The sequence below is a fragment of the Anolis sagrei genome, chromosome 2, assembly GCF_037176765.1.
Source record: "Anolis sagrei isolate rAnoSag1 chromosome 2, rAnoSag1.mat, whole genome shotgun sequence".
Classification (NCBI taxonomy): domain Eukaryota; kingdom Metazoa; phylum Chordata; class Lepidosauria; order Squamata; family Dactyloidae; genus Anolis; species Anolis sagrei.
The window spans coordinates 22,449,658-22,477,256 of record NC_090022.1 but is presented as its reverse complement, the minus strand read 5'-3'; the positions used below and the strand labels follow the sequence as shown (position 1 = coordinate 22,477,256).

The following is a 27,599-nucleotide window of genomic DNA, read 5'->3' as shown; positions in this document are numbered from 1 at the left end:
GGACATTTAATAGAATACCAAGTCTGCAAACTTTGTGTTTTGTTTGCTTGTTTGTTTGCTTTTAATGCAACACAACTGTTTGGTTCACTCCTGACATGATAAATAAAATAATTCAGGGTTTAATTGGCAAGGTTTATGTTTCCTGTGGATGGTGAACTGTGCAGACTTTTTAAGACACTACACTGAGCTGCATTTCATCTCACAAGGAAAGACCCACTGCATGTAAGGGTCTTCTTCTCACATAGAGTGAGCTTTTGCATTTAACCAGGGCCAAGCCATTTTGTATTCCCTGCAGCCATTTAATTTATGAATGCCTTGAGCTTCACAGATGCCATTTCTTGATAAAGAGAGCACAGTACATGGCACGGTTTGATTGTACTTTGGTTGGTTCAGGAAACTATAAAAAAAATGAGGTGAGGTTGTGGGAAGGCACATGATCTGGTGAGCAGAAGTCATATAAAGCCTGGTGCAGTCAGTCCCACCCATTCATTGGCTTTGACTCGCTTCCCTGGAAGGGAGCAGGTTGATTTCGTGTGGTATGTCATTCCTTTTTCATAAGATCCAGCATTTCTTTTTGCAGCTGCTCGCCTAGTTCTGTGTTGAAAGGTAAGATATTGAGAGTTTGATGGTAACAGGTCTTTCCTTCCAGCCTGCTTCTCTCCTGGGAAAGGACCTCCACTCTTCTCTGCCCTCCCAGCTTCTCGGGACTTAAGGTTTGAGGCGAGTTGGATTATTATTATTATATTTATTTATACCCTGCTTTATCTTCCCCAAAGGGGACTCCAAGAGGCTTGACATAAAAACATTCCTAAACAATTGAAAATATACAAACATTAAAACAGAATTAAACACAAACAATAAAAATTCATAGTTAAAATCCATCAAAGCTAAAATCCAACAGCACCCCCAACTAGATCATAAGGACCTTAATCTTTAAAGCCTGCCTGAATAAAAAGGTTTTAACCTGCTGCCGAAAGGACAACAGGAAGGGGCCATTCTGGCTTCCCTGGAAAGAAGGGGGTTTCAGAGTCGAGGGGCAGTCACCGAGAAAGAAGACCCACTTTCTCATTCCCACCAACTGAGCTGGAGATGGAGGTGGAACCGAGAGAATGGCCTCTCCTGAAGATCTCAGGGCCCAGGCAGATTTGTACAAGGGGATGCAGTTGGCCAAGTAGCCTGGATCACATCTAGCACAGTGTTTCTCAACCTTCTTAATGCCATGACTCCTCAATATAGTTTCTCATGTTGTGGTGACCCCCAACTGCTGCTAATTGTAATTTTGCTACTGTTATCATCATGTAAATATCTGATATGCAGGATGTATTTTCATTCACTGGACGAAATTCGGCACAAATTACCCAATACGCCCAAATTTGAATACTAGTGGGGTTGGGAGGGGATTGATTTTGTAATTTGGGAGTTGCAGTTGCTGGGATTTATAGTTAACCTACAATCAAAGAACATTCCGAACTCCACCAGCGATGGAATTGAACCAAACTTGGCACACACAACACCCATGACAAACAGAAAATACTGTTTTCTGATGATCTTTGGCAACCCCTCTGAACCCCCCCCCCACACACACACACACACAAACCCCCTTAGGGGTCCCAATCTCCCCCCCCCCCCCCCCAGTTGATCTAGTGGTTTAATGGTCATAAACAGCACTCTGAATTGTGCCCAGAACAGACTGGTAATCAGTGGAGCTGCTGCAATAGGGTCGTTGCCCTTTCCTTCTGGCTGGCCCAGGTAGCAACCTGCTTGCAGCTCTTTGGACCAGCTGAAGTTTCTGATTGTTTAGGGTTGGATGTAAATATTTAGGAGCTGCTGCTGCTGCATCCATGAAAACTGTGGCCGAAGTTGTTTGTAGCCTCTGGTTACAAAGTTGTACTCTCGGGATACAGCAGCAGCAGCAGCTCCAGAACTGTTACATCTAAAGTCTGGACTCAAGCTTTGGTGCTTTCTTTTAGCGGAAAGGGAGTGCTGTGGTTTAGCTTTGGATATGTTTTTAACAGTTTTTAAGGATTTTAACTGTTCATTTTGGTACTGTTCCATTATTCCGATGGAGACAAAAAGGGGACGTAGACAGAGAAGGATAGTTCATTTTATGGGGGATTGGGGGACCGGACTGGAGGGGGGGGGGGGCACATGATCTTCCCTCTGTTTTCCTGTTATTCCTCCAGCCATGTCGCCATAGTTGAAACAACCCACGTTTATGACATGGGAACTGCGGGGGGGGGGGGGGGGGGGGGGAATAACCAGCAAGAACGGGATAAATAGTTTTTCTCCTTCAACTCCCCCCCCCCCCAATAAAATGGACTATCCTCTCTCTACCGCCCCCTTTTGGCCTCTGCCCAGATAATGGAACAGTACCTTTTAAAAAACATAGCATTAATATTTAGTTCTACTTTAATGTTTGCATGTTTTTAGGTTTTAAATTCTATTTAATTTGGTTTAATTGTAAACTTCTTTGAGTCTCTTTTGTAGAGAGAGAAAGCGGGATATAAATAAACATAATAATAATAATAATAATAATAATAATAATAATAATAGGTTTGCCTCCACCTGGCTCTCCCAACTAGTTTTTTTTCTGGTCTCTTTTCACCCGCCCCATGGCTCGGCACCCTTCCCCCCCCCCCCCCCCCCGATCAGGTCTCCCTGTAGATTTAGCCCAACCTTCCACCTTTGAACAGGTGTCTCCTCTTATCAGGCTAGAAACCAGAAGGAAATGGAGGGACCTGCCTTCAGAGGTTATTTACTTATGATATCAGAAGCAAACCGAGGATACCGTTGTAATGTGTGTGTGTGTGTGTGTGTGTGTGTTTTAAAAAAACCCAGAGTTTTAAAACTTGGTATCATACTAAATGTACTTTGACCAGTACCTGGCCACTTGGAGTGTCTCTGGTGGTGCTATAAGAAGGTTCTCCATTGTGCATGTGGTTTGCTCTTCTCCACACTCACATGTTGTGGACTCCACTTTGTGGCCCCAGCCTTCGGCGGTAAAGTTCTTGGTTATTTCTAGATCTTTTTGGGTGCATCTACATTGTAGAATTAATCAAGTTTGATCCCACTTCAACTGCCATCCCCCAAACTTGCACTTTTCCAGGGAGCGGGGTTAGGTATAATTCTGTTGCTTGCTTATTGTATGTATGTTTCTTTCCTTGCTCTATGTTTCTTTGAGAAATTGTGGGAGGAGCTGCAGATCAGATGATCCACTCTGAGAGGAGAATTTGGGACAGTTCAGATCACAGACTTGAAAACGTTTGTTGTTGGTTGTAAGAGAGACATTCTGATCGAATGGCACAGAAACTATCTCAAAGATACCTGTAACTGAGTGATAATTTGTGTACCTGTGTGTGCTGAACACATGAAGGTTGTGAGTAAACCAACTATGTTATTTTTTAAATCAAAGTTTACTTCATTTTGTCTCTTGAGTGCATAATATAAAATAAGTTGCTTAAAGGGAGATATATATTTTGGGCACTGAAAAACACTTCTGAAGCACTGCTATTTTACGCACTGCCATATTTTCCATTTCCTAACAGATCAGAGACAACCGGTTATTCAGTCTAACAACTGAAGCCAATTGCCTTGCATAATTACATTTGATTGCATACCACTTGAGAAGATTATATTCAAATGGGTTTTTTGGCTCTCCTCCAAAAGGTTATGTTTTCTAATAACCCTCTCCCTTCCAAATCATGATGCTAGTCTGAACAGGTACATTTTTAAAATGTAATTCCAGCCAAACAAATTACTTTTCTTAGTTTTGGAAAGCCTAGGAAAGGTTTAGCACTCCTGTGATATTTGGTTTGCTGTCTGTGCCCCTGTTCAGAAGATTTCACCTCACTTTCTGTTCCTGTAATAATTAGATTTTGGGGAAAAATGGAAACAAGGATTGGTGAGAAAGCTTCAATGGATTTCTCTCACTTCCTGATGTTGCACCTTGTTCTTAATTGGGAGTCGTTTGTAAGTCAGATGTTTATAACTCAGAGACTGCCGGTACTGTGAAACGAAAGACAGAGTAAACTATTTCTATTGTGTGTATTTTCTCTCTCTCTACAGGTATATCTTGGAGACAGACCATTACAAAAGAATATGTTAAGAAAAACAGGGACTGGGTTGTTGTAGGTTTTTTCGGGCTAAAAACAGGGACTGTCAGCATCTGAAGCATTGGGGCTATTTACATCATCTGGAAGAGCAGACTATTTTATACAGGACAAGAGCAAAACACAGCAAAATTAATCTCTGTGGGCAAAGGCACGCAATCAAGGGCATGAGGAGAGTGAGCAAGAAGCGTGTTTATGCCGCTGATATCACCTGACAAAAGACTAGCCAGGTAAATATTTCTCCAACTTTTCAGTTTTGCTTTCATTATTTCAGTATTATCTGCTTTGAACTGGATTATATGGCAGTGGAGACTCGTATAACCCAGTTCAAAGAAGATAATGTGTATTATCTGCTTTGCTACTCTGAATTATATGATAGTACAGAGAGGACCTGAGGCCCCTTCTGCATGGCCCTATATCTCAGGATTTGATCCCAGATTATCTGTGTATCCCAGATTATATAGCAATGGAGACTGAGGGCCCTTCCACACAGCCATATAACCCAGAATATCAAGGCAGATAATCCACAATATCTGTTTTGAACTGGATTAACTGAGTCCACACTGCCATATAATCCAGTTTAATGTGGATTTTATTCAGCTGTGTGGAAGGGGCATGATATAATCCAGTTCAGATCCTGGGATATAAGAACAGTGTAGAAGGGGCCTTAAGCCATCCAGCCTCTGTTTAAAAGCTTCCAAAGAAGGAGCCTCCACCACACTCCGGGGCAGAGAGTTCCACTGCTGAACAGTTCTCACAGTCAGGAAGTTCTTCCTCATGTTCAGATGGAAACTCCTTTCTTGTAGTTTGAAGCCATTGTTCCTTGTCCTAATCTCCATGGAAGCAGTAAACAATCTTGCTCCCTCCTCCCTGTGGCTTCCTCTCACATATTTATACATGGCTATCATATCTCCTCTCATCCTTCTCTTCTTTAGGCTAAACATGCCCAGCTCCTTAAGCCGGTCCTCATAGGGCTTGTTCTCCAGACCCTTGATCATTTTAGTCGCCCTCCTCTGGACACATTCCAGCTTGTCAATATCTCTTTTGAATTGTGGTGCCCAGAATTGGACACAACATTCCAGGTGTGGTCTAACCAAAACAGACACTATGCTCCTATTGATGCAGGCCAAAATCCCATTGGCTTTTTTTGTCACCACATGGCATTGTTGGCTCATGTTTAACTTGTTGTCCACGAGGACTTCAAGATCTTTTTCACGCGTACTGCTCTCGAACCAGGCGTTGTGCCCCATTCTGTATCTTTGCATTTTGTTTTTTTCTGCCTAAGTGGAGTATCTTGCATTTGTCACTGTTGAATTTCATTTTGTTAGTTTTGGCCCATCTCTCTAATCTGTCAAGATCGTTTTGAATCCTGCTCCTGTCCTTTGGAGTATTGGCTATCCCTCCCAATTTTTGTCATCTGGTCTCTTTTTATTCTCTTTCAGTCAGTCAATTAAGGCCCTTTTACATATGCCCTAAAACCCAGAAGAAACTGGGATAAGTGTGGTGGCTGCTAAATGACATTTTCACAATTTACGTTGATTTGGGTTAACAGTTGAAAAACATATGTTCAAATGGTGAGCTTAAATCCGGTTGCACCCAAAATACTATTTTCATGACTGTATATCTCTGAAGTCATGGAAAATATGTGACTTCCTATAACCTGGTGTGGACAGCTCCAGTGCATGTGCACATTTTAAAATCCTGAAACAGCTGATCAGGGCTTTCACAAAATGGAGCCATGGACAAACTGATGCTACATAGAAGCACAATTGGAAAACAATTACAGTGAGAACTCTCTGCAACCATTCCTTTGTTCTGATCTTTATGATACCAAACAGAACTTGAATTTATAGTTGAGAGAATAAGAAATCTACTTGTGTGTACATTTAAATATTTGCATGAGTGCATATAAGGTCCAATGGATCTTGGATACATTTTTTTTAAAAAAACTTCAGCTGGATGCCCCCTGTCCATTTTGTGGATTTGTAAAATCTGCTATAAAGGAAGGTGTCAGGATGGTGGGGGACTATTTACCGTGACTGACAGGTCTGCGTTTAGACGTGCTGTCAGGTCCCACAGTTTTTTGCTCCACTTATTTTAATCCTCATTTTGACACTGTCTGGATGTGTCTGGACAATCATAATATGTTACTGGGTTACAACTTCTGTTGCCTCTAATTACTTATCTATCAGACTGTGGATAATGGGAGTTATAATACAGCATCTAGGTACACTTCTTTGGGAAGAGTTGTAAATTCATGGTGCCACCTTTGCTGAATAGCTGTAGAAGCACAGCCAAAATAATCTGAAACAAATGTTCTAGACAGCCTGTGGAAATAAAAAGAAGAATAAACTATTTATATTGTGTGTGTTTTCACTCTGCAGGTGAATTTTGGAGACAAACCTCAAGGGAAGAATATTTTCAGAAAACGGGGACTATTCAGCCAGCCCAGTTTTTATGGCCATAAAATAATTTTTGTGACTAATGAGTACTTGAAGCATGATATGAATAAAATATCCTGAAATAGTCAGCTTATTGTAGGCTAACAAGACTGACAGAATCCAGTGTGATATAGAACATTGGACTACTTGTCTGAAAATCAGGGTTTGTAACCTTGGATACTCTCTCAGACTCAGGGGGAGGGCAATGGCAAACCTGTTCTGAAAATATAGTGCCAAGAAAACTCTTCATTGGATCAACACAGGTTGGGTCAAGACATTTTGGAAAGGACTCACAAATACACAGCAACTATAAGATCTATATGTGTTTGAAATGGTTGAAATTTACGTTAGAGAAGAGGGCAAGGACAATTCTTTACTGAATGCAAATGGAGAAGAGAATGGAGCTATGAATGGAGAAGTCAAAGTACCTTTGAGCAGAAGATCCTCTGAGTATTTGAAAAATGGTGAGTTGTGATAAGACAGGCAGGACTTTATCTCCAGATATAAATTAAGTAATAAGACAAGCCCATTACATCTAAAACAGAAATGTTCCTTTCTTTTGAGAAGAGGTCAATTTCTCTTCTTATTGTATATATATCTGTCCCATTTACATCCCTGGGAAAGGGATCTGCAGGATATTTATTGCTCCCCAAACCTGTTTGATCACAGATAATAGTAAAGCAAAAGGTAGATAGATACTAGATAGATACGGAGAGAGAATATGCATATTTTAGCTCTCCTAAAATCATGAAGAAAGCTTTCACAGCTTCTCATGTAACCTTTGCACATTGAGGAGAGACGTTGGGAAAGAATGTACTGTATAGTCGTTGGCCCTAAAGATTTCAAGCTCATCTCTTAAGTAGGTAGGTACATGACATAAGTGAACAGAAAACTCTGTGATCTAGGTTTTAAAATTGACTTCATGTCATTTAATACTACACAGTTTTCACACTGAACTATCATGGCAAGACAATAAGAAATCCTGGAATGTGTAGTTTGATAAGGCACTAGAACAGGCATGGGCAAACTTTGGCCCTCCAGGTGTTTTGGATTGTGAAGTCCTATTCTTGGCCTGCTTGTTCTTGCATAGTTAGGACATCAGTTTCAAGGTGGAAGGCGGTCCCAGTCAGGTTTGGCTTGATGTGCCTTCCTCTTGGCACATTTCTCCCTTTCACCCTTCATTCATGCCTCTTCAAATTCCACAGTACTGCTGGACACAGCTGACCTCCAGCTAGAGTGCTCAAGGGCCAGGGCTTCCTATTTCTCAGTATCTATGCCACAATTTTTAAGGTTAGCTTTAAGCCCATCTTTAAATCTCTTTTCCTGTCCACCAACATTCTGTTTCCCATTCTTGAGTTGAGAGTATAGTAATTGCTTTGAGAAACAGTGATCAGGCAGATGTTTGAGTTTGAGTTGACGGCTTTCAGGGAGCAGAATTCTTTTGATGCAAAACATGACTGCAGACACTGTAACAGGATAAAAGTTAATATTTCAGTAAGCTCTGAATGGTTTTTCTCAAACATACAGATGTGCTAGGAACAGAAAAGAAGTGGAGGGAATTGCCTTGGCACATTGGTTGCCTGCTTTCAAAGGTGGTCATTGTTTGAAAGGGGGTATTAATTAATAGTTAAAAAACAGGAGGAAGGCGAGGACAAATAAAGAAAAAAGGCTGACAATCATACCTGAAGAATAATGTATCCTTTTAAATCTCCTCTTGTTCACTGATGTTTTGTTTTGTGTTCCTACTAGTGATTCAACCTTGCTTTTAATTACTTTTAAGGGTCTGCCTGGAAGAACGCTTGCCTTTGCAAGAGTGAAAAAGGAAAGTGGGAGAGACAAGAAAGATATCTTTGTTTTGGGATTGTGATGCTTAATTTTCTTCTCCTTGTTCTGATTACTACTATTGTTTTATTAGGAGGTGAGTGAAGAACTGCATTAGTCAAATGACACTGTACAGTTGGACTGTTCATTTTAAAAAATATTTTGCAGATTCTTAACATATATCTGAGCACTCAATAATATCATCATTAGATTCATTGCATATGATTTGCTTAATCTGCTAGTTACTAGTGGTCTAATAGCTAAGGCTTGGCTAATCTGAATCCTTTTTATCATCAGGGGGGAAATTTGAAAAATGTACAGTTCTTCGCCCTTCTGTTTTTGCTGATCCCTGCCCAAATGGCTGGATCGGGTATCAAAGGAAAGGCTACTACTTTTCAGAGACGGAAGGAAACTGGACCTCTAGCAGCACACACTGTTCTTCCTACAATGCCTCCTTGGCTCTGATTGACTTGCAAGAAGAGATGGTAGGCATAAAAATTTGGTGATATGATTAACCCTAGAGGTGTTTGACAGAATTATACAGGACTTGCATTATTACTATATCATTTTTTTCTTCTTGGTTTATCCTGTTGTAATCTGATTTGAGTTTTTCCCAAGAGAGAAAAACAATATAAAAATGTCTAACAGAATAAATAAAATAGAATCATAGAAGTTACAATTTTTAAGGAAAGGTGAATGTCACAGCTTTATTTCCAAGCTCTAAACTGAGGGATTGGAATACAATTTCTTGAAAGAACTGTATGCATAAAAATTGTGAAAGGGGTGGAGATCTGAAAAGACTAGTATATCCCAGACTCCACATCTTCACATGTAAACAGTTTTATTTTTGCTTTATTTATTTATTTATATTTATTTATTTCCGGCATGTCTATCCCATTCTCAACTCCCGGAGGGGGACTCAGGGTGGCTTTGTTTAGTTCTCATATAAGAAGTTAAACCAATTGAAGTTGGGAATGTATGTTTCCTTCCTTTATTAAGGATTTTCTCTTACGCTACAAAACCTCTTCTGAACATTGGATTGGTCTCCAGAGGGATTCGGGTCAATCCTGGAGATGGGTCAATGGCAGCATTTACAAAGGATGGTGAGAATCTTTTCTGTTTGAAGTAACAAATACCCTAATTAAAGTTGGCAGGTCAATGCCTGTGCAAAATGCTTTTATGTATATTTTTTATCTTTGCTTAATTATGTTTGTTATTCAGTCTGCTTATATTGTTTGATGTAATTTGTTTATACGTCTTCTCCTCGTTGTCATTAAATGTTTGCCATATTTGTTGGATTGTTTTTAAGTGCAGGTCAAGTTCTTTAGGCACTGTACCTGATCACCACTGGGACCATCTTTACTGGTTTGTGCCAGAGTCTTTGCAGTATTATTATTATTATTATTATTATTATTATTATTATTATTTGTAACAAATAACCCTTTATATGCCCACTTCTACACAAACACTGAAGATAAAGGATCCTTCTCCAGTTTTCTACCATGTCACCCTGGTCTAATTGCTCACAAATCATAAGTGAAACAACCCCTGGCTTCAGTATTGAATCTGTTTAGTCTGGTCAATGAACTAATGATATAAATTAAACTTTATTGTGGAACTTAATAAGGGAGATGAGTGGTGGCATGAGTGGAAGAATGAGATTGAAAAGAGATGCATGAACAAGACATGTCAAACAGAAGAAAACTAAAATATGAGAGCAAGTCCAGAGAGAGAAGATCTATTAGCAGTCAAACAGACAAATAGGACAGGTGTACAGATAACAGATCTGTAAAGAACATATGTTACCATAATAGACTATAACAAAACTCCCTGTTAGGGTAGAACACTCCTCGCTTGGAACTGATAGACTCCACAACAGTCTTAACTAATAGAATGACATTTTCTATGCTGATAATTCATCACAGGATTGGAGCAGGACAACAACAACAACAACAACAACAACAACTCTTACCTGCCTCTCCTCATGGCTTGAGGTGGGTTACAACATTGCTAAAACACATTGTAATTTAAAAACACTTCATAGAATACTCCATAAAATACATATTAAAAAACAAACCAAAGATTAAAATTAGTCATTAAAATTGTCTGGGTAGACCAGCTAGAAGAGATAGGTCTTCACTTGTGTCTTCAATTGTGACAGCTGATTTAGCTGTCAGAGTGCTTCCGACAGGTCATTCCACAGTCTTGGGCCAGCTGATAGAAAGGCCCTTTGGGTGATGGTTGCAGTTGGGTTCTGGATAGAGCAGACACCCCACAGAGGACCTCAGTGTTTCAGGCAGACCCAAACCATTAGGGTCGGTTTCAACACTACTTCAACAAGAGCTCTAATATTTATTTATTTATTTATTTATTTATTTATTTATTTAAAACATTTATATTCCACCCTTCTCACTCCAAAGGGGACTCAGAGGGAAGCACAGCATATGCACAGTAAACATTGCATATGCTGGGACACAGATTCACATCCAATACATAAACATTAAAAAAAATCAAATATTAAAATACACCATTTCAAACCGTCCTAGTCATCTGCGTCAAATCTACTTGGCTTGGTCATCTTTCCTATTGCCACTTTATTGCCCTGCATCAGGCCTTTAGCGAATAATAATTTTAATGATACTTTTTGTGAAGGCAAATGATGGCCATGTCATTTCAGCCTCAAGTGACAAGCTGGCTCAGTCTTCATGCCGGGAGGTGGCATGGGACTCCCACCAGCTGACCTCATGCTAACTTTAATTCCTTTGTTTAAAAGAGTTTTGTTGCTCTCCAGGCTTCGCACGGATGGGGGGAGAAGATGTGCATACTTGACCCACGGAATTATTGCCAGTTCTAGCTGCACAAGGGAAGAACGTTGGATTTGTAGCAAGGAGATGGCTAATGTCATTGCCCAGATTGTAGATGCCAATCCCTGATTCCTGCTCTGCATATCCCAAAGGTAATTGACTTCTGCCTTGTTTTCAACTTCCTGCCGCATGCAGGAAAAAGTCCAGGCAGTTGTTGCAGAACTTCCTTCAGAAGGGAGGACACTTGAGATTTCTAACAATGATCATTTTTCTAAACTTTGGTCATACTGAGGCATAAAAACAATGATACTACCCTGTTTCTCCTAAAATAAAACATACCTGTAAAATAAGCCGTAGCAGAATTTCTAAGCATTTGCAAAATATAAGTGATACCCAAAAATAAGACATTCTGATAGGCATAGCTCCCTCTGTCAGGTCCTGGTTGTTCTGTGCATGCTGTAAAAGGAGGCATAAAGAGAGACATAGAAAGTGAAAGTAAAGGTCTCAGTGAAGTGAGGAGCTTTAGGTATTGTTCTCAGGGGGGAGAAGTAAAGGTGCGGCTGCCGTTTTATTCAGCACTGTGGGTATCTCTCCCCCAGCACCAGCCAGCAATAGTCTGTGGGTCTATCTCACAAATACCAGTAAGCTGCTGCTCCCCAGCACTGATCAGCATTGACCAGAAATAGTCTGTGGGTCTCTCTCACCCCACACATACACCAAAGGATAGAGGAAAAGCTTCAGTAAGCAGTTCTGCTACTGAGTCCAGAGAGATCATCCCATAAATGCAGATTGTTGTATACTTAATAAAAATAAGACACCTTCTGAAAACAAGTCATAGAGTATCTTCTTGATGAAAAATAAATATAAGACAGTGTCTTATTTTCAGGGAAACATGGTAGAAGAACCCAAGAGTGAGCTTTTCAGCTGGCAGGCACCTTCCCTTTCTCTCTTGGGATTCTTAAACTAGACTTTTCTTTGTTGGTTGTAGGAGGAAGGGAAGACGGATTATTCTGCAAGAATTGAGTTTAGAATATATGGTAGTATAAGAGTGATCTCTTTTCCCATTGTTATTTAGGTTTCATTCTGATGAGTACGAAAGAATACCAGCCATGTCAAATAAAAGAAAATATGTGAAGGATTCATACTTCAGTGTGGTGGTTAAAAATTGGATGGGACGAATCAAACTGCATCTGAAATCAAACAGCAAATCAAGCCAAATAAAAAATGCAAATCTTACTCAAACTTGTCCAAGGAAATCAACAGATATGAAAAGAAATCATGGAAATAAAAAAAGACTGAATTTAGAATGTGAAAAAAAAATCAAGGTTTTCATGGACACTTTGAGACACCAAAATCTAAACATATCAATACAGCTATGACCAAACCAAGGACATAAGTGCAGAATTATCTCCAAGACTGTGCAGAAATGAAAAAGGCTACTAAAGAGATTCTCATATCTTCAAGCTTTATTGAAATAGACAAAATTTGTTGCGGTTTGTGAATGCGTGGTGGCCAGTGAGCAGACGAGTAGAAAACGTAATCCTTTTATATTCAAAAATTGAGCAGCACAGAATAAATGAATGAAGAACTTAAAGTTTACTCAGAGTTCAAAAATACTAACAGCAACTTCAATATAAACAGTCACAGTCTTCCTGTAGACCAGTGGTTCTTAACCTGTTGGTCCCCAAGTGTTTTGGCCCACAACTCCCAGAAATCCCAGCCAGTTTACCAGCAGTTAGGATTTCTGGGAGTTGAAGGCCAAAAGGACCCACAGTTTGTAGACACTCATGCATAGTGATTTGCATTCCATCATGCAATGCTGTCCATCACAAAAAGTACATCTTCTTCCTTGGTACATTCCTTTTTCATGTAGACAAGCAGAGAAGGCAACACTTGCAGTATCAAATGAGTTGCAAGTCAAGAGCTTCTGCTCACGAGCAAACAATCAGTAAGGCCAGTGTTACATTGCAAACATTCTGCAGTTGTACCTCTTTGTACAACTCAGAATTTGTCAATCCCATCCACCTGGGATGGGATTTACCTAAAATGGTTAATTTTTTAATGTTAATACTACTTGTGTGATATATATTCATTCTAAATACATCTACTTTCCTTAAAATGCAATAAGCAGTAAAATACAGTAAGACAGTAGGATTCTTGCTTTTCCTTGGGGAGGTGGGAACCCAGTTATGTTTTTAACTGAAGGTTTGTCTGCTTATTTTAGAAAGTATGGATGGAGATGGAAATGGGGAGGAAATGATGTAATTTTTATGTTTAATTTTTCTTTTTATTGCCTTTTTCCTGTCTGCTTTCCCCTTTTTTGCTGCATTATTGAACAGTTTAATAAAAAATATTCTACAAAAAGAGAAACAACAATGGAAATTCAAATTCTTGTTTGGTAATGGAATTGTTGCAGTTCGGTTTCTCCAGCTTTGCTGATTCCATTTACATGCTGCTAATTCTAAATCCAGGGAGTGGGATGAGCTACCATGAAAACATGCAAATGTGAATAGATCAATAGGTACCGTTTCAATGGGAAGGTAATGGCACTCCATGCAGTCATGCTGGCCACATGACCTTGGAGGCATCTATGGACAACGCCAGCTCTTCATCTTAGAAAGGGAGATTAGCACTACCCCCTAGAGCAATGGTTCTCAACCTGGGGTCCCCAGATGTTTTTGGCCCACAACTCCCAGAAATCCCAGCCAGTTTACTAGCTGTGAGGATTTCTGGGAGTAGATGGCCAAAAACATCTGGGGACCCCAGGTTGAGAACCACTGTCCTAGAGTCAGACACAACTAGACTTAATGACAAGGGGAAACTTCTAAATTCCACTGTTTCTTCAAGGAGCACTCTACTGACATCGACTTAAACAGGGAGCAGAGGAAGATCACCTGCCCTTTTTGTATTTTTTATTTTAAAAAGCCAAACCACAATGTCAAATTGCTTACAGTGTTAAATCATATATACCTTAGATTGACTTTTACAGCATGAATCAAAAACACAAACCTAAAACATCCAACAGGAGAGTGGGCAACATGTGGGAGATAGTATGATGGTCCTCCAAAAGACACCTTGTTGTGTTTTATAATTATGGCCACTTCTTGGTGTGAATCAGGCTTACCTTCCTGGACTCCTAATGTAAAGTCAGACATAAATGGGAAGCCTGTTCTATAGAAAATTATTTGACACCCCAGCGGTGAGGGGAATGCATTCTGTTAAATGCATTACTTAACTCACAAACAATTTTAAAGATGGCCAAAACATAAAAGATTCCCTTTTTAAGGTTAGAGAAATGTGCAGATGTTTCCAAAGGGACAAGGAAAGGCAGGAACTGTTTCTGAGACTCCAAGGCGTGCTTTCCCCTTAATCACTGTCAATTCCTCCCAAATCCCTCCTGTATTGTCTGTTGGTCATGGGGGTTCAGAATGCTCTTTGATTGTAGGTGAACTATAAATCTTAGTAACTACAACTCCCAAATGACAAAACTAATCCTACCCAACCAGTATTCAAATTTGAGTGTATCAAGTATTTGGGCCAAATTTGGTTCAGTGAATGAAAATACATCCTGCATATCAGACATTTACATTACAATTCATAACAGTACCATAATTAGTAATGATGTAGCAAAGAAAATAATTTTATGGTTGGGAGTCACCACAACATGATGAATTCTATTAAGGGGTCGTGGCATTAGGAAGGTTGAGTAACACTGTCCTAAACAATGAAACTGTCTGCAAGGCAAGTAAGGAATTTGTTGAACCTGATATTCTTGACAAAATTTTCCTAGTTCCAACAGACCTCACAACCTCCAAGGATGCTTGCCATAGATGCAGGCGAAACCTCAGAAGAGAATGCCTCTAGAACATGGCCATATAGCCCGGAAAAACCCTACAACAACCCATTCTTGAAAGAGTTTGTCTGCCAACAAGTATCAGGATATTTGAAAACTCCTGACACCCTTATAAACATCCATGATATATATGACACTCCTCCTCCTCATGTCTTGTTTGGTTCATTTCTCAGAAATAGATTGTTTGCCTTTATTACTGTATTCCAATGATGAGCCTCCTCCCAGCAGGTTTCAATGATACCAGTTGTATCATATTTGCTTTGTTGATAGCATGTTTAAACATTTGAAAAGTTATCACATTGAGGAGAAAGCAAACTTGTTTGCTATTGCTTATGAGATAAAGACATTGAGCAAAAGATTCAAACAATAGGAAATGAGATTCTACCTAAACATTATGAAAAACTTCCTGATGGTAAGAGCTCTTTGACTATGGAATGTGGTGCCTTGGATTGTAGTGCGATATCCTTAAACAGAGTCTTGGTGGCTATCTGTGAGGATTGCTTTGATTGTATATTTCTGCACAGCCATGGGTTGCAGTGGATGGCTCTTGGGAATCTCTTTCAACTCTGATTCTGTGACCTCTTCTTGCAAATGTGTTCAAGAGTGTGCCACATTTTGGAGCTGACAAAACCATCAAAGGAAACCAGAAGCCTGAGGATAAGCATTTCATTAAAAGTAACATCCACACATTAATAATGACTGTGCGTTCTATAATCGTGCTCTTCTGTTTCTTGTGTAGGCAAGGCATCATTGCCCTTCCACACAGCTATATAAAATCCATCTTGAACTGGATTATCTGGCAGTATGGACTCAGATAATTCAGTTCAACTAAGATATTGTGGATTATCTGCCTTGATATTCTGGGTTATATGGCTATGTGAAAGGGCCCTCTTATGCCCTTGCAGTATGTTGTGAGAACTCTCTAAGGCTGGATCTACACTGCCCTATATTCCAGTATCTGATCCCAGATTGGTTTTGAATTGGATGAATCTACACTGCCAGATAATCTTGATAAATAGATAATCTGGGATCAGATTATTGGATATAAGTAAGTGTAGATCGATCCTAAGGCTGGATCTACATCCCAGGATCTGATCTGAGATATTCTGTTTTGCAATAAATTATTTGAGGCCCCTATACACTGTCCTATGAAACTTATTTATTTATTTACAGTATTTATATTCCACCATTCTCACCCTGCAGGGGACTCAGGGCGGATTACAATATACACATACATTGCAAACATTCAATGTCATAGACACACAACACATGGTGACAGACAGTCAGAGGTTATTTAACATTCCAATTTTCTGGCCACCAGGGGAGCTGTCGCTTCACCGTCCATCTGTGACACTGATAAAGTACTTTCTGCATTCCCCCCATGCTTTTGTGGGAGATTTTTTTAATGGCCTCATAAATTTGTTAAATTAGCCTCCCCACACATAGGTGGTACCTAAATTTCCTACTTGACACATACAACTGTCTTTCAGGTTGCAAAGGTCGACAGCAAGCTACACAATTGGCTGGAAGCTCACTCCGATCCGGGCTGGCTTCGAACTCATGACCTTTCGGTCAGTAGTGATCTTAAAGCAGCTGACACTCAGCTAGCTGCGCCACAATCCCGGTGCAGATCCAGAATTTTTGCTTTGAACTGGATTATACGGCAGTGTAGACTCATATAATCCAATTCAAATCAGATTATGTGAATTATCTGCTTTGAAGACCCTAAAGGAGAGATAACCTGGTCAGAGCCACACTCCTCCCATTAATTTTTAATTTATTCAAGAAAGCAAAAGGGGAAATCACATGACATGGTGCGAAGCTTCTTAGTTAATTACTAGCTGTGCCCTGCCACACGTTGCTGTGGCCTATAGTAAAACTTATCAAAGTTGAGGTAGATATCTGGACTATTATGAAAGAAAGGTCCCTACCTATTCCTTCCCCCTTTTCCTCCACCTTTCTGTCCTTTCTTCCTTCTCTACCTCTTTCTTTCTTTCCTTCTTTCACTACTTGGTTTCATCCTTCTCTCTTTCCTTCATTCCCTCCCCCTTTCTTCCTTTGCCTTTCTTCCCTCCCTGTTTGCTTCCTTCTTTCACTTTTTATTCCCTTTTATTTCACCACCATCATAACAATAACAATAATGCAATGCATTGCCTCTGGGACCTGACACCTCTCCCATTCCCCCTAAAAGGGTCTCATAGGAATAATAGCATAATAATAATAGAAATAACAACCTTTACCTGCCGTGTTGCTGTGGCCAACCTTTCCTCTTTCTCTCCTTCTTTCCCTCCTTCCTTCCTTCCTTCCCATCTTTCCTTCTTCTCTTCCTTCTCTATCTCTTTCCTTCCTTCCCCCTTTTTCTTTCTCTTCTGGTCTCTTTTTTTCCTTCTCTCTTTCCTTCCCTCCCTCTTTCTCTACATCTTCCCCTTTCCTTCACTCCCTCTTTCCTTCCTTCATTCCCTTTTTTCTTTCCTTCTCTCCTTCCTTCCTTCCCCATTTTTCTTTCTCTTCTGGTCTCTTTTCTTCCTTCTCTCTTTCCTTCTTTCCTTCCCTCCCTCTTTCTCTACATCTTCGCACTTCCTTCACTCCCTCTTTCCTTCCTTCATTCCCTTTTTTCTTTCCTTCTCTCCTTCCTTCCTTCCCCCTTTTTCTTTCCCTCCCTCTGTCTCTCATTTCTTCCTTCCTTCCCCCTTTTTCTTTCTCTTCTGCTGTCTCCCTTTTCTTTCCTTCCATCTTTCCTTTTCTTTCCTTTTCTTCTTCCTTCTTTCTCTAACTTTCTTTCCTTCCCCCTTTTTCTTTACCTCCCTTTCTCTTTCTTCCTTCTTTCCTTCCTTCCTGTCTTTCCTGGATTTTGACAGGGCGGGAAGGGGTGGGGTGGGGTTTGGAGGTGGCGAGAAGTAAAAGGAAGTAAGATTGGGGCAGGGGAGTGATGGAGCGTGGGGTTGTGTGTGTGTGTGCGGCGGCGGGGAGAGTGATGGAGCATGGGGTTGCGTGTGTGTGTGTGCGGCGGTGGGGGGAGTGATGGAGCGTGGGGTTGTGTATGTGTGTGTGGCGGCGGGGGGGGGGGAGTGATGGAGTGTGGGGTTGTGTGTGTGTGTGCGGCGGCGGGGGGAGTGATGGAGCGTGGGGTTGCATCTGATGGGAATATGGGACAGGATCCTCTCTTTGTCTAGTGAGAATATGAGGGTCTTCTGAGTGGTTGTCCCCAGGCTCTGGAACACGCTTTCTAGGGAGGTTTGATTGGCTTTCTCCCTATTTTCTGAGCAGGTGAAGGCTTTTCTATTGTGACAGGCTTTTAATAAAAGCCAGCATAAGGCCTGTCTCACCGAAACAATGTACTGGATCTTGCCAGTTATATATTCATGGGGCCATATACCACTTGGTTGTCATAGTAGACATGAAGTACAGGGTAGCCTCGGTAGGGACGTTGAAGCCCCCCCCCCCTCTCCCCAGTATCCTAAGCCATGTAGACTTCAACACCACCCCCAGGGCCACAATGGTTATTTCAGGATGGGCTACTATTGATGATCATACACCAACAGAATCTCTAACCTGTCTTGGCTTTTCAGCTTTAAATAAATAACTCAAACCCAGGAGACTGAGGAATGTGACACATAATCAAGTCCACCTCTCACTGACCCCACGGTCTCACCGGCTGCTGCACAGGGCATCATGGTGTCCAAAGCAGGGAGCGATTACTAGGCTTGTGCATTTTGGCTGAATCAACACCCGTTTCTGCTTGCTGGATTCTGGTAGACCCCATATCTGTTTTAACACACCTCCTGAAAATGGGTAGGTAACTGGATAGCCGTTTTCGAGCCGCAGCTGGAAAATATGGCGAGATCTGGCCCACTGGCTGCAATTGGGGAGCTCCACGGGCTCCCCTTCACAACATTTTAGGGATATCTGGATGAAAATGACCAAACTTGGAGGATATATCTACCACTGTCAGCTCACCAAATTTCATGACGTTTGGGCCATCCCCTGATTTTTAGAAATTTCTGTTCCCTTTAGAAATAAACTCTCCTTTAAAAGTTTCCCCAAAAGGTATCTCCTCTGCTGGCTTCAACATATAACTTCTCCAGGAGCAGCAGCAGGGCTTAAGATAACACCCTCTCTGGGATCCTTTCCCTTCGATTTTTCAAGAAAACCTGGATTTGTGACATGGGATTAAGGAAGCATCCTTCCTGGGACTCTTGCATAAGCCATGTCACTGTATTCTTCTATTCTGATTGGCCCAACAGGCAGGGCTCACAGGAAAACTCAGTGTGAGCAGCATGTGGCAGCCTCTCTGAGTGGTACCGAATAGGGGAAGAGGAGCTGTGATTGGCTGCCATGTGGTCCCATAATGGACAAAAATAGTGACAGTGGATCCCTTACCCTTACGGCCATCCAGCCAAGCTAAACAAGCCTGATTGTCTGAAGGGAACCAACTACTTTGCATCTGTGCACAAACCTAGTGATTACCCTCCTTCGTCCAGCTTCATCCAATGAGGTCTCTATAATATTTGCCAGGTTGATATGTTCTTCCAGGATCAGTATGCCAGATTGGAAGCTGTTTGATCATTCACTGCTCTGGCATTAAGCAGCAGAAGACTTGCTGCCATCGCTATTCAGTTTATTTTGGATGAAAAACAGCTGTAAACCATGCCCTCAGGATAATGCACTAGTTTTCCCTTTCATTTAGCAAACTCATAAAGCACTTAGATGAGGGGCAAAGCCCTTTCCACTCCTTATTTCTTGCAGCATTATCTTGGTATTATCTGGTCACAAGCTCAGAGGGTGAATGACTCCTGACAGATTGTGTAAACTTTGGGGTGGAGTAGAAGGTTGGTTGCAAAGAAGCCAATGCCTTGAAATGTGCAGGTGCCATTTCCTGTACAGGACATATGTCAGCTGCACCTGCAAGGAATGCGGAAACTTTGGCTGGTTCAGGAGGCAACTGAAAAAATGCAGCTAAGGTGACAAGATGATGATAAGATGGTAATAACAGCACTGTGCAAATTATGCTTGTGGAAGGTTATCTTCTGAGCAAAAGGTATATAAGTGCCATGTATTCTTAATAGGCTTCTTTCAGCTTCAGGCTCACTTTCCCTCAGGGTTGGCAGGCTTTGGGCCTTTTAATGAAAAGCTCTGCTGTGGAAATGTGATGCTCTTCTGACCTGATCCAGCATTTCTTTTTGCAGCTCCATGCTTCATCACAGAAGGAATGGTAGGACAGGAGTTTGCGGTTTGAAAAGTGAAAGTAACTATTTTTAGCTTTTTAGCTCTCACTTTTTATCATTCATAATGCACACTTGTTCTGCTTTTCTTAGTCCATCTGAAGAAGTTGATTACTCACTGTGACCCTGTTGAATTTTGGAGTTTTAGCTTATTATATTTTCCTCCTTCAGGAGCTCGGGATTCTAGCTGCCGTTCATCAAGACATGGCTTTCTTTTTGCAGCTCCATGCCTCATCGCAGAAGGAATGGTAGGACAGGAGTTTGCTAACAGGACTTTACTTCCATCCTGGTTCCATCCTGGGCAGGGACCTCAGCCCTTCTCTGCATGTTATGTTTCTCTTGTCGTAAAGTTTGAGATGCCTTGGATGTTTAGGTTTGGATGTAAATGTTCCATAGCTACTCCTGCTGCATCCACAGGGTTTGGGCTAAAAGATTTATGTAGCTAGTTAAGGTTAAGTTCTCTGCAGATGAAGTCCTGGCTTCTGTCATCATAGAACAGGCGCTTCATTTGTCAGATCCAGAAACGAGATGCACTTTGCCATGAGGCATTGTGTAGAAGTCAGGGTTGCTTGGGTAGCCAGGAGATGGCTGAATATTTATTATTATTATTATTATTATTATTATTATTATTATTATTATTATGCATGGTGGTCATGTATAAATATGTGAGGGAAAGCCATAGGGAGGAGGGAGCAGGCTTGTTTTCTGCTGCCCTAGAGAGTAGGATGCGGAGCAGTGGCTTCACATTACAGGAAAGGAGATTCCACCTGAACATTAGGAAGAACTTCCTGACTGTGAGAGCTGTTCAGCAATGGAACTCTCTGCCCTGGAATGTGGTAGGGGCTCCTGCTTTGGAGGCTTTTAAAAAGAGGCTGGATGGCCATCTGTCAGGGATGCTTTGAATACAATTTTCCTGCTTTTTGGCAGAATGGGCTTGGACTGGATGGCCCACAAGGTTGCTTCCAACTTTAGAATTCTATGATTCTATGGGGAGACTTTGACAGGTCCAGGCTTATTTCTCTCTGTGAATTTGGTCTCTGTACTGCACACTTAAGGGCCCTGATAGAGCAGACCCAATATTCATTTACAGTGTGATCCAATTTAGGAAAACAAAGAATATTTGGATAATGGTTAAGGAACATATATTTCAAATGTTGGAAAATACTGCTGAGATGGTCCAGAATTGAGGAAATATTTGTAGTTAAGGACTTATTCTGTGCCAAATGCACACATGTGTTTAAGCAGAAAGCAGCATGTCCTGTACAGAATGTGTTGCAATTCGAAATTTATTTTGTACAAAATTCACAAATAATTTGCATAGAATATGTTGGTTTATGCTGCTATTCCCTGTGGCATCATATGCTTTGGGAATGGTTTGATCCAAAGAGTCACACAGTTGCATCTGTCAAGTAGGAAAATTAGGTACCACCTTAAAGTGTGGGGAGGCTAAATTAACTAATTTATGAGGCCATAAAAAAAGACTCCAGCAGAAAAGCATGCGGGGAATGCAGAAGTACTTCATCAGTGTTGCAGATGGACGATGAAAGCGACAGCTCCCCTGGCGGCCAGAAAAAGTTAAATAGCCTCTGTTATGTCTGTATATGTTGTGTGTTAAAATTGGCGTTGAATGTTTGCCATATATGTGTACACTGTAATCCGCCCTGAGTCTCCTGAGGGGTGAGAAGGGCAGAATATAAATGCTGCAAATAAATAAATAAATAAATAAATACTTAATAAATTCCAAACAATATTCATAACCCACATTCATTAAGAGAATGATGGCATTTGCAGATTGGATATCTTTTATCCAAAAGGCCAAAATTCAGATAAAAACACAATTAAAATAAATCATATCAATATAAAACAGCAGCATTGGGCACAATCAAAACCATGCTCAACAAAGCCAGTGACCAGTAGTAAAATGGGCATGACCAGACTATAAAAGGGTCGGGTGTGGGATAGTGCAAGCAGTGTACCATAGGGCCGGGCTATATGATGAAGTGCAGAGAACAAAATATTATCAGGAAAACTAGAGACTGGGCATTTATAACTAGGGACTACGTGTTCTCAAATGCTAGCTGAATCATCCAGGTTTTCAAATCCCTATGAAAGGAGGACAATGTGGGGGCTTGCCTAATCTCCCTTGGAAGGCTGTTCCAAAGTTTGGGGGGGAGCACCACCGAGAAGGCTCTCTCCCTTATCCCCACCAACCGTGCTTGTGACGGTGGTGGGAGCAAGAGGAGGGCCTCTCCAGCAGATCTTAAGGCCCGTGCAGGTTCATGGGGGAGATGTGGTCTCAAAGACAGGCAGGACCCAAACATTACACAGCACTTCACACTCTGCTTGCTGTTAGCTGAATCCCCAGCCGTAAGTATCTTGCTTGTATATTTTTGGATGCTAGTTTTGTCTGTGTTAGTCTTCCCTAACACAGAAAATCCTAACAATACCAATAATACAAATGTGCGAGAAACAAAGAATAAATAGAGAAAGCTGTTGCCTTGGCACCTTGATAGCCTGCCTTCAAGAAACAGCTGGGTGGGCATTCTTGGACAGAGAGTGTTGATGAACATTGAAAAATCAAAGAGAAGGCCAGAAGAAAGAAAAACTGACAATCCTGTATGAAGATTTTATCTTTCTTAAGCTCCCCATTCACTGATTTTTCTCTTGAATTCCTACACAGGATTGGTAGATTCACCTTGAGTCCAAAATCACCTTTGGTTTTCTTTCTTACTTTTAAGAGTTTGCCTGGACCAACCGTTGGTACTACAGGAGTCAAAGAGGAGAGTATGTCATACCTGCAACATGTTTATTAGTAATTTTGACAGTGATACTTATTGTTCCGACTTCTATCATTTCGTTCGCAGGTGAGTGAAGAACTGCAATAGTACAATTGTACTGTGCAAGATCTGTTCTATTAAACTTAGAAAGAGTCTTAACATGTTTGTAAGCAGTCTATAATGATTGTTAATAGATCCATTTTATTTATACTCATTTTAATCTGTTTAGTGCTGATATTCTGACAGTTCTGACAGGTACATCCAAGTTTATGAAATCTTTTGTATCACCAGGGCTAATAAATGAAAGATGTCCAGGCCTTCTCCCTGCTGATCTCTGTCCAAAAGGCTGGCTGTTGCATCAAAGGAAATGCTACTATTTTTCAATAAAGGAAGGAAACTGGATTTCTGGGAGTAGGCACTGTTCCTCCCACAATGCCTTCTTAGCTATTATTGACTCCCAAGAAGAGCTGGTAGGTATGAAAATTTAGAGGCATAGTTAATTTAAGGCTGGATCTACACTACCCTATATCCCAGGATCTGATCCCAGATTATCTGCTTTGAACTGGATTATATGAGTCTACACTTCCAGATAATCTGGGATAAGAGGACAACCTGGGATCAGATCCTGGGAAACGGGGTAGTGTAGATCTGGCCTAAAAGGTCTTTCATTGAATTCTACAACACCTGCATTATTGTTCTATTTTTTAATGTTTCATTTGGTTTTACTGTCATTCTAATTTCTTAGTTTATCTTGTGTTTTCTTTGTTTATAATATAGTAATCTGATTTGGCTTCTTTCCCAAGCATGAAAAATATCAAAATGTCTTCAATAAGAAATTATACCAAACTTTATCTCAAAGAGCTAAATGAAGGGTTTTGGAATGCAGTTGCAATTTACTTCAGTAGTTTTTAATGTATGTTTAGACAATGATGAGAGGTTTGTGAGTGGAGATGGACTAGTATACTAGAAACTTTACATGTTCTCTTATGTATCTGTATAGTGCCGTGGTTCTTTCAGTGTCTCATCCAAGTTTTATTTTTGTTTCATCTAGTTCTCAAATAAGAGATAAATCATAATGGAAGTTAGTAATCTGTGCTTCTTTCTTTCCTTTCTTTCTTGATTAAGGATTTCCTTTTTTATTACAAAGGCCCTCCTGATCACTGGATTGGTCTCCAGAAAGACCCAGGTCAACCTTGGCAATGGGTCAATGGCAGCATTTTCACAGAACAGTAGGTCTCTCGTCTATTTGAAGCACAAAAGAAATTGCCTGGATTAGAGTTGGCAGGTTGAAAACTGGAGAGGTCCCTGAAAAAGAGGGGATTTGAGCAGGAATGTTTTGATGAATCTAAGGTCTGAAATTCCTTCTTTTAGAAAATCATTATAGAAGTTCTCCAGTTTTCCACCTGGCAACCCTGATAAAAATGCTCAGGAACTCTAAATCAATGGTTCTCAACCTGTGGGTCCCCAAGTGTTTTGGCCTACAACTCCCAGAAATCCCAGGCAGTTTACCAGCTGTTAGGATTTCTGGGAGTTGAAGGCCAAAACATCTGGGGACCCACAGGTTGAAAACCACTGCTCTAAATGAAGCAACATGTGATCTGGGTCCAGCACTGGTAATGCTAAGTTAAATATTTATTTGGTCAGTGAACTGACATCCAACCAATGATTTAAATAAAAATTTAATTTTATTGTGAGACTTAATAACAGTGATCAAAATGGGAGATTAAAAAATGGAAGAATAAATGATTGGGTAAATGGGCGGGTGAGATTAAAAGAAATCCACAGACAGCACAAAATGAAAAACCGAGAGTGGATCTGTAAGGGACAACTAATCAGACACACAAGACAGGTATACAGAGAGAAGACATAAATATAGAATGCACATTACACATTATCATAATAGAATGTTACAAAACTGCTCTGTTGGGGAAGAACACAATCTAAATGGAACTAGTAGACTCTACTATTCATATAGTATGACAGTCTTAACTAATGGGATTGCATTTTCTCTGCTAATGCCTCATTACAGGACAGGAACAGAACTAGAATAATAGAGTTAGAAGAGACCACATGGACCCTCTAGTACAACCCCATTCTGCCATGCAGTAAAAGCACAATCAAGCCACCCCCAACAGATGGCCATCCAGCCTTTATTTAAAAGCCTCCAAGGAACTACTTCAACAAGCTATGTTTTTATTTGTGAAATACTCAAAACTTTAGAGCACTGGTTCTCCATAAAGCCTACCAAGGGGCTCCATGAATCCTTGGTCCTCCTCCCTCCACCTCCAAGCTTTCCCTCCTCTTTCCTGCTCCTCTCCCTCACCAAAAGTCTTTTTTCCTCACCTTCCTTGCTGCCCAGATCCTTTCCCCCTCTCATCATTGCTTTCAAAAGCCTATTTCCCTCCCACTGCTCAGGAGGTTCTTTAATTGTGCCACATGGCAGAAGGAGGTTGGACTGGATGGCTCCTAGGGTTTCTGCTATTCTTCTTCTTCTTCTTCTTCTTCTTATTATTATTATTATTATTATTATTATTATTATTATTAGAAATATAAAAAGATTAGTACAGAGCAAACAAGTTCACTATGCTGGCTGTTGTACTGGATAACATGTTGGACACTTCCCAAGTGTCTAGGACTGTGTGATGCATCAGCAAATAATGTGTGCAGATCCCAGTAGAGTGGCCTTTTGCAGCTGACAGATGGTAATTTTGTCAGTGCCAATTGTGTTTAAGTGCAGGCTAAGGTCTTTAGGCACTGCACCCAGTGTGCCGAACACCACTGGCTTGTGCTAGAGTCTTTGCCATTCGATCTTTAAATCCTTGTATTGTGTCAGCTTTTCCAGTTGTTTCTCTTCAATCCTGCTGTCACCTGGGATTGCAACATTGACAATCCATACTTGGTTTTTTAACACGATTGTGAAGTCGGGAGTATTGCACTCCAAAACTCTGTCAGTCTTAATTCAGAACTCCCAGAGTGGTTTGACGTGTTCATTTTCAGGCTTCTTCCGCCGCTGCTGCTGCTTCTTCTTCCAAAGATGGGATGGCCATCTGTTGGGGGTGCTTTGATTGTGCTTTTCCTGTCTGGCAGAATGGGGTTGGATTGGATGCCCCCTGAAGTATTCCACTGAAATACTATTATTATTATTATTATTATTATTATTATTATTATCATTTAGGCAGTGGTTCTCAACCTGGGGTCCCCAGATGTTTTTGGCCTTCAAATCCCAGAAATCCTAACAGCTGGTAAACTGGCTGGGATTTCTGGGAGTTGTAGGCCAAAAACATCTGGGGACCCCTGGTTGAGAACCACTGATTTAGAGTGATAGCAAATTATGGCTGTGTCTTTTTATTATTAGCAGACTGCGTCCTTTTTTTTCTTTTTCAAAAGGTGGCATTGGATTTCCATCACCTGGTTTCATGTTGCCTAACAGACTTTTGTTTCTCCACAGGCTCTTCAGGCTTCCCTTTGAAGAGGGAAGGAGATGTGCATATTTGAACCATAAAGCTGTTGCCAGCTCCAGCTGCACAAGAGAAGAACGCTGGATCTGTAGCAAAGACATGTTTAAAGGCAGTGCCTGAATTGCAGAAACCAAACCTTGATTTATTCTCTGCGCATGCAGCAAGGCACTTGAAAATGTAATACAATAAAATAATAACAAAATTTTATTTATATCCCATCTTATCTCCCCAGGGAACTCAGGGTGGTTGTACTTCTTTTTTGCCTTGCTTTCAGCCTCCCCATGTAGGAGAAAATCCTTTAGGTTTTTGCAGAACTTCTTCCAGAGAGGTGGGCAATTGATTTTTTTTAAAAAAAAATACTTTATTTAAAAAGTTTTAGAAGCTAATCAAATTATTCTTCAAAATTCAATATTTATTTATTTATTTACTTTGCTTATATACCACTGTAACTCAAGCCCGAGGGCGACTCACAGCGGTTCACAAACAGGAAAGACAATAAAAACAGCAATAGTTCCATACAACAATGACAATTGATTTAACACAATAAGCAATCCCAATACACAATTGGCAAGTCCTTCTCTACCTTGTGCAAAATGTGAACAAAATGTTTTCAATCTTTTTTTAAAAAAAACAAATTCAAATGTCCATTCTTTTAGTAAACAGTTAATTTGTCCATCTTCTGCGCATAGAGCAATCTGGCTGCTGTGATCATATATTGCCACAGTCTATAATAGTCATTTGTATCAGTCAGACCAAGCAGAGAAGTCTCAGGTTTTAACTGGATATTTTCCCTCAGATCTCTCTGGATCACCTTATGTATTTAAATGCAGTATTTTCTTGGCATTTCCACCACATATGGTAGAAAGAACCCGCTTGCTGTTTACATTTCCAGCAAGTGTTGGAAACCCCTTTAGACATCTTAGAAAGCTTTTCAGGAGTTGTATACCATCCATACATCATTTTATAACAAAATCTATTTCAAATTATAACACAACATACATTTTAACTCCATATTCCACATTTTCTCTCATTGGTCCAACATTGTTTTGTGACCAACATTTTGTGCCTGCTTTTCCATGCATCCTTTAATTTGCTCATCTGCCATTTCCCATTT

General features: G+C 40.6%; 1 protein-coding gene and 1 long non-coding RNA gene across 2 annotated transcripts; both read left to right on the top strand.

Annotated features, from left to right (window-relative positions):
* Positions 1 to 508: 508 nt before the first annotated feature.
* Positions 509 to 8,478, top strand: LOC132765175 (uncharacterized). Its single transcript, XR_009630406.2, has 4 exons — positions 509 to 606; positions 4,066 to 4,339; positions 6,494 to 7,014; positions 8,331 to 8,478. It is a non-coding gene; the product is annotated as an uncharacterized lncRNA (long non-coding RNA).
* Positions 8,479 to 18,816: 10,338 nt separating this feature from the next.
* Positions 18,817 to 26,703, top strand: LOC137096454 (C-type lectin domain family 2 member D-like). The gene is made up of 5 exons (XM_067465603.1): positions 18,817 to 18,820; positions 22,989 to 23,114; positions 23,319 to 23,497; positions 24,153 to 24,256; positions 26,476 to 26,703. Exons 1-5 carry the CDS (start codon positions 18,817 to 18,819, stop codon positions 26,603 to 26,605), a joined length of 543 nt encoding a protein of 180 aa, XP_067321704.1. The 3' UTR covers positions 26,606 to 26,703.
* The last annotated feature ends 896 nt before the right edge of the window (positions 26,704 to 27,599 follow it).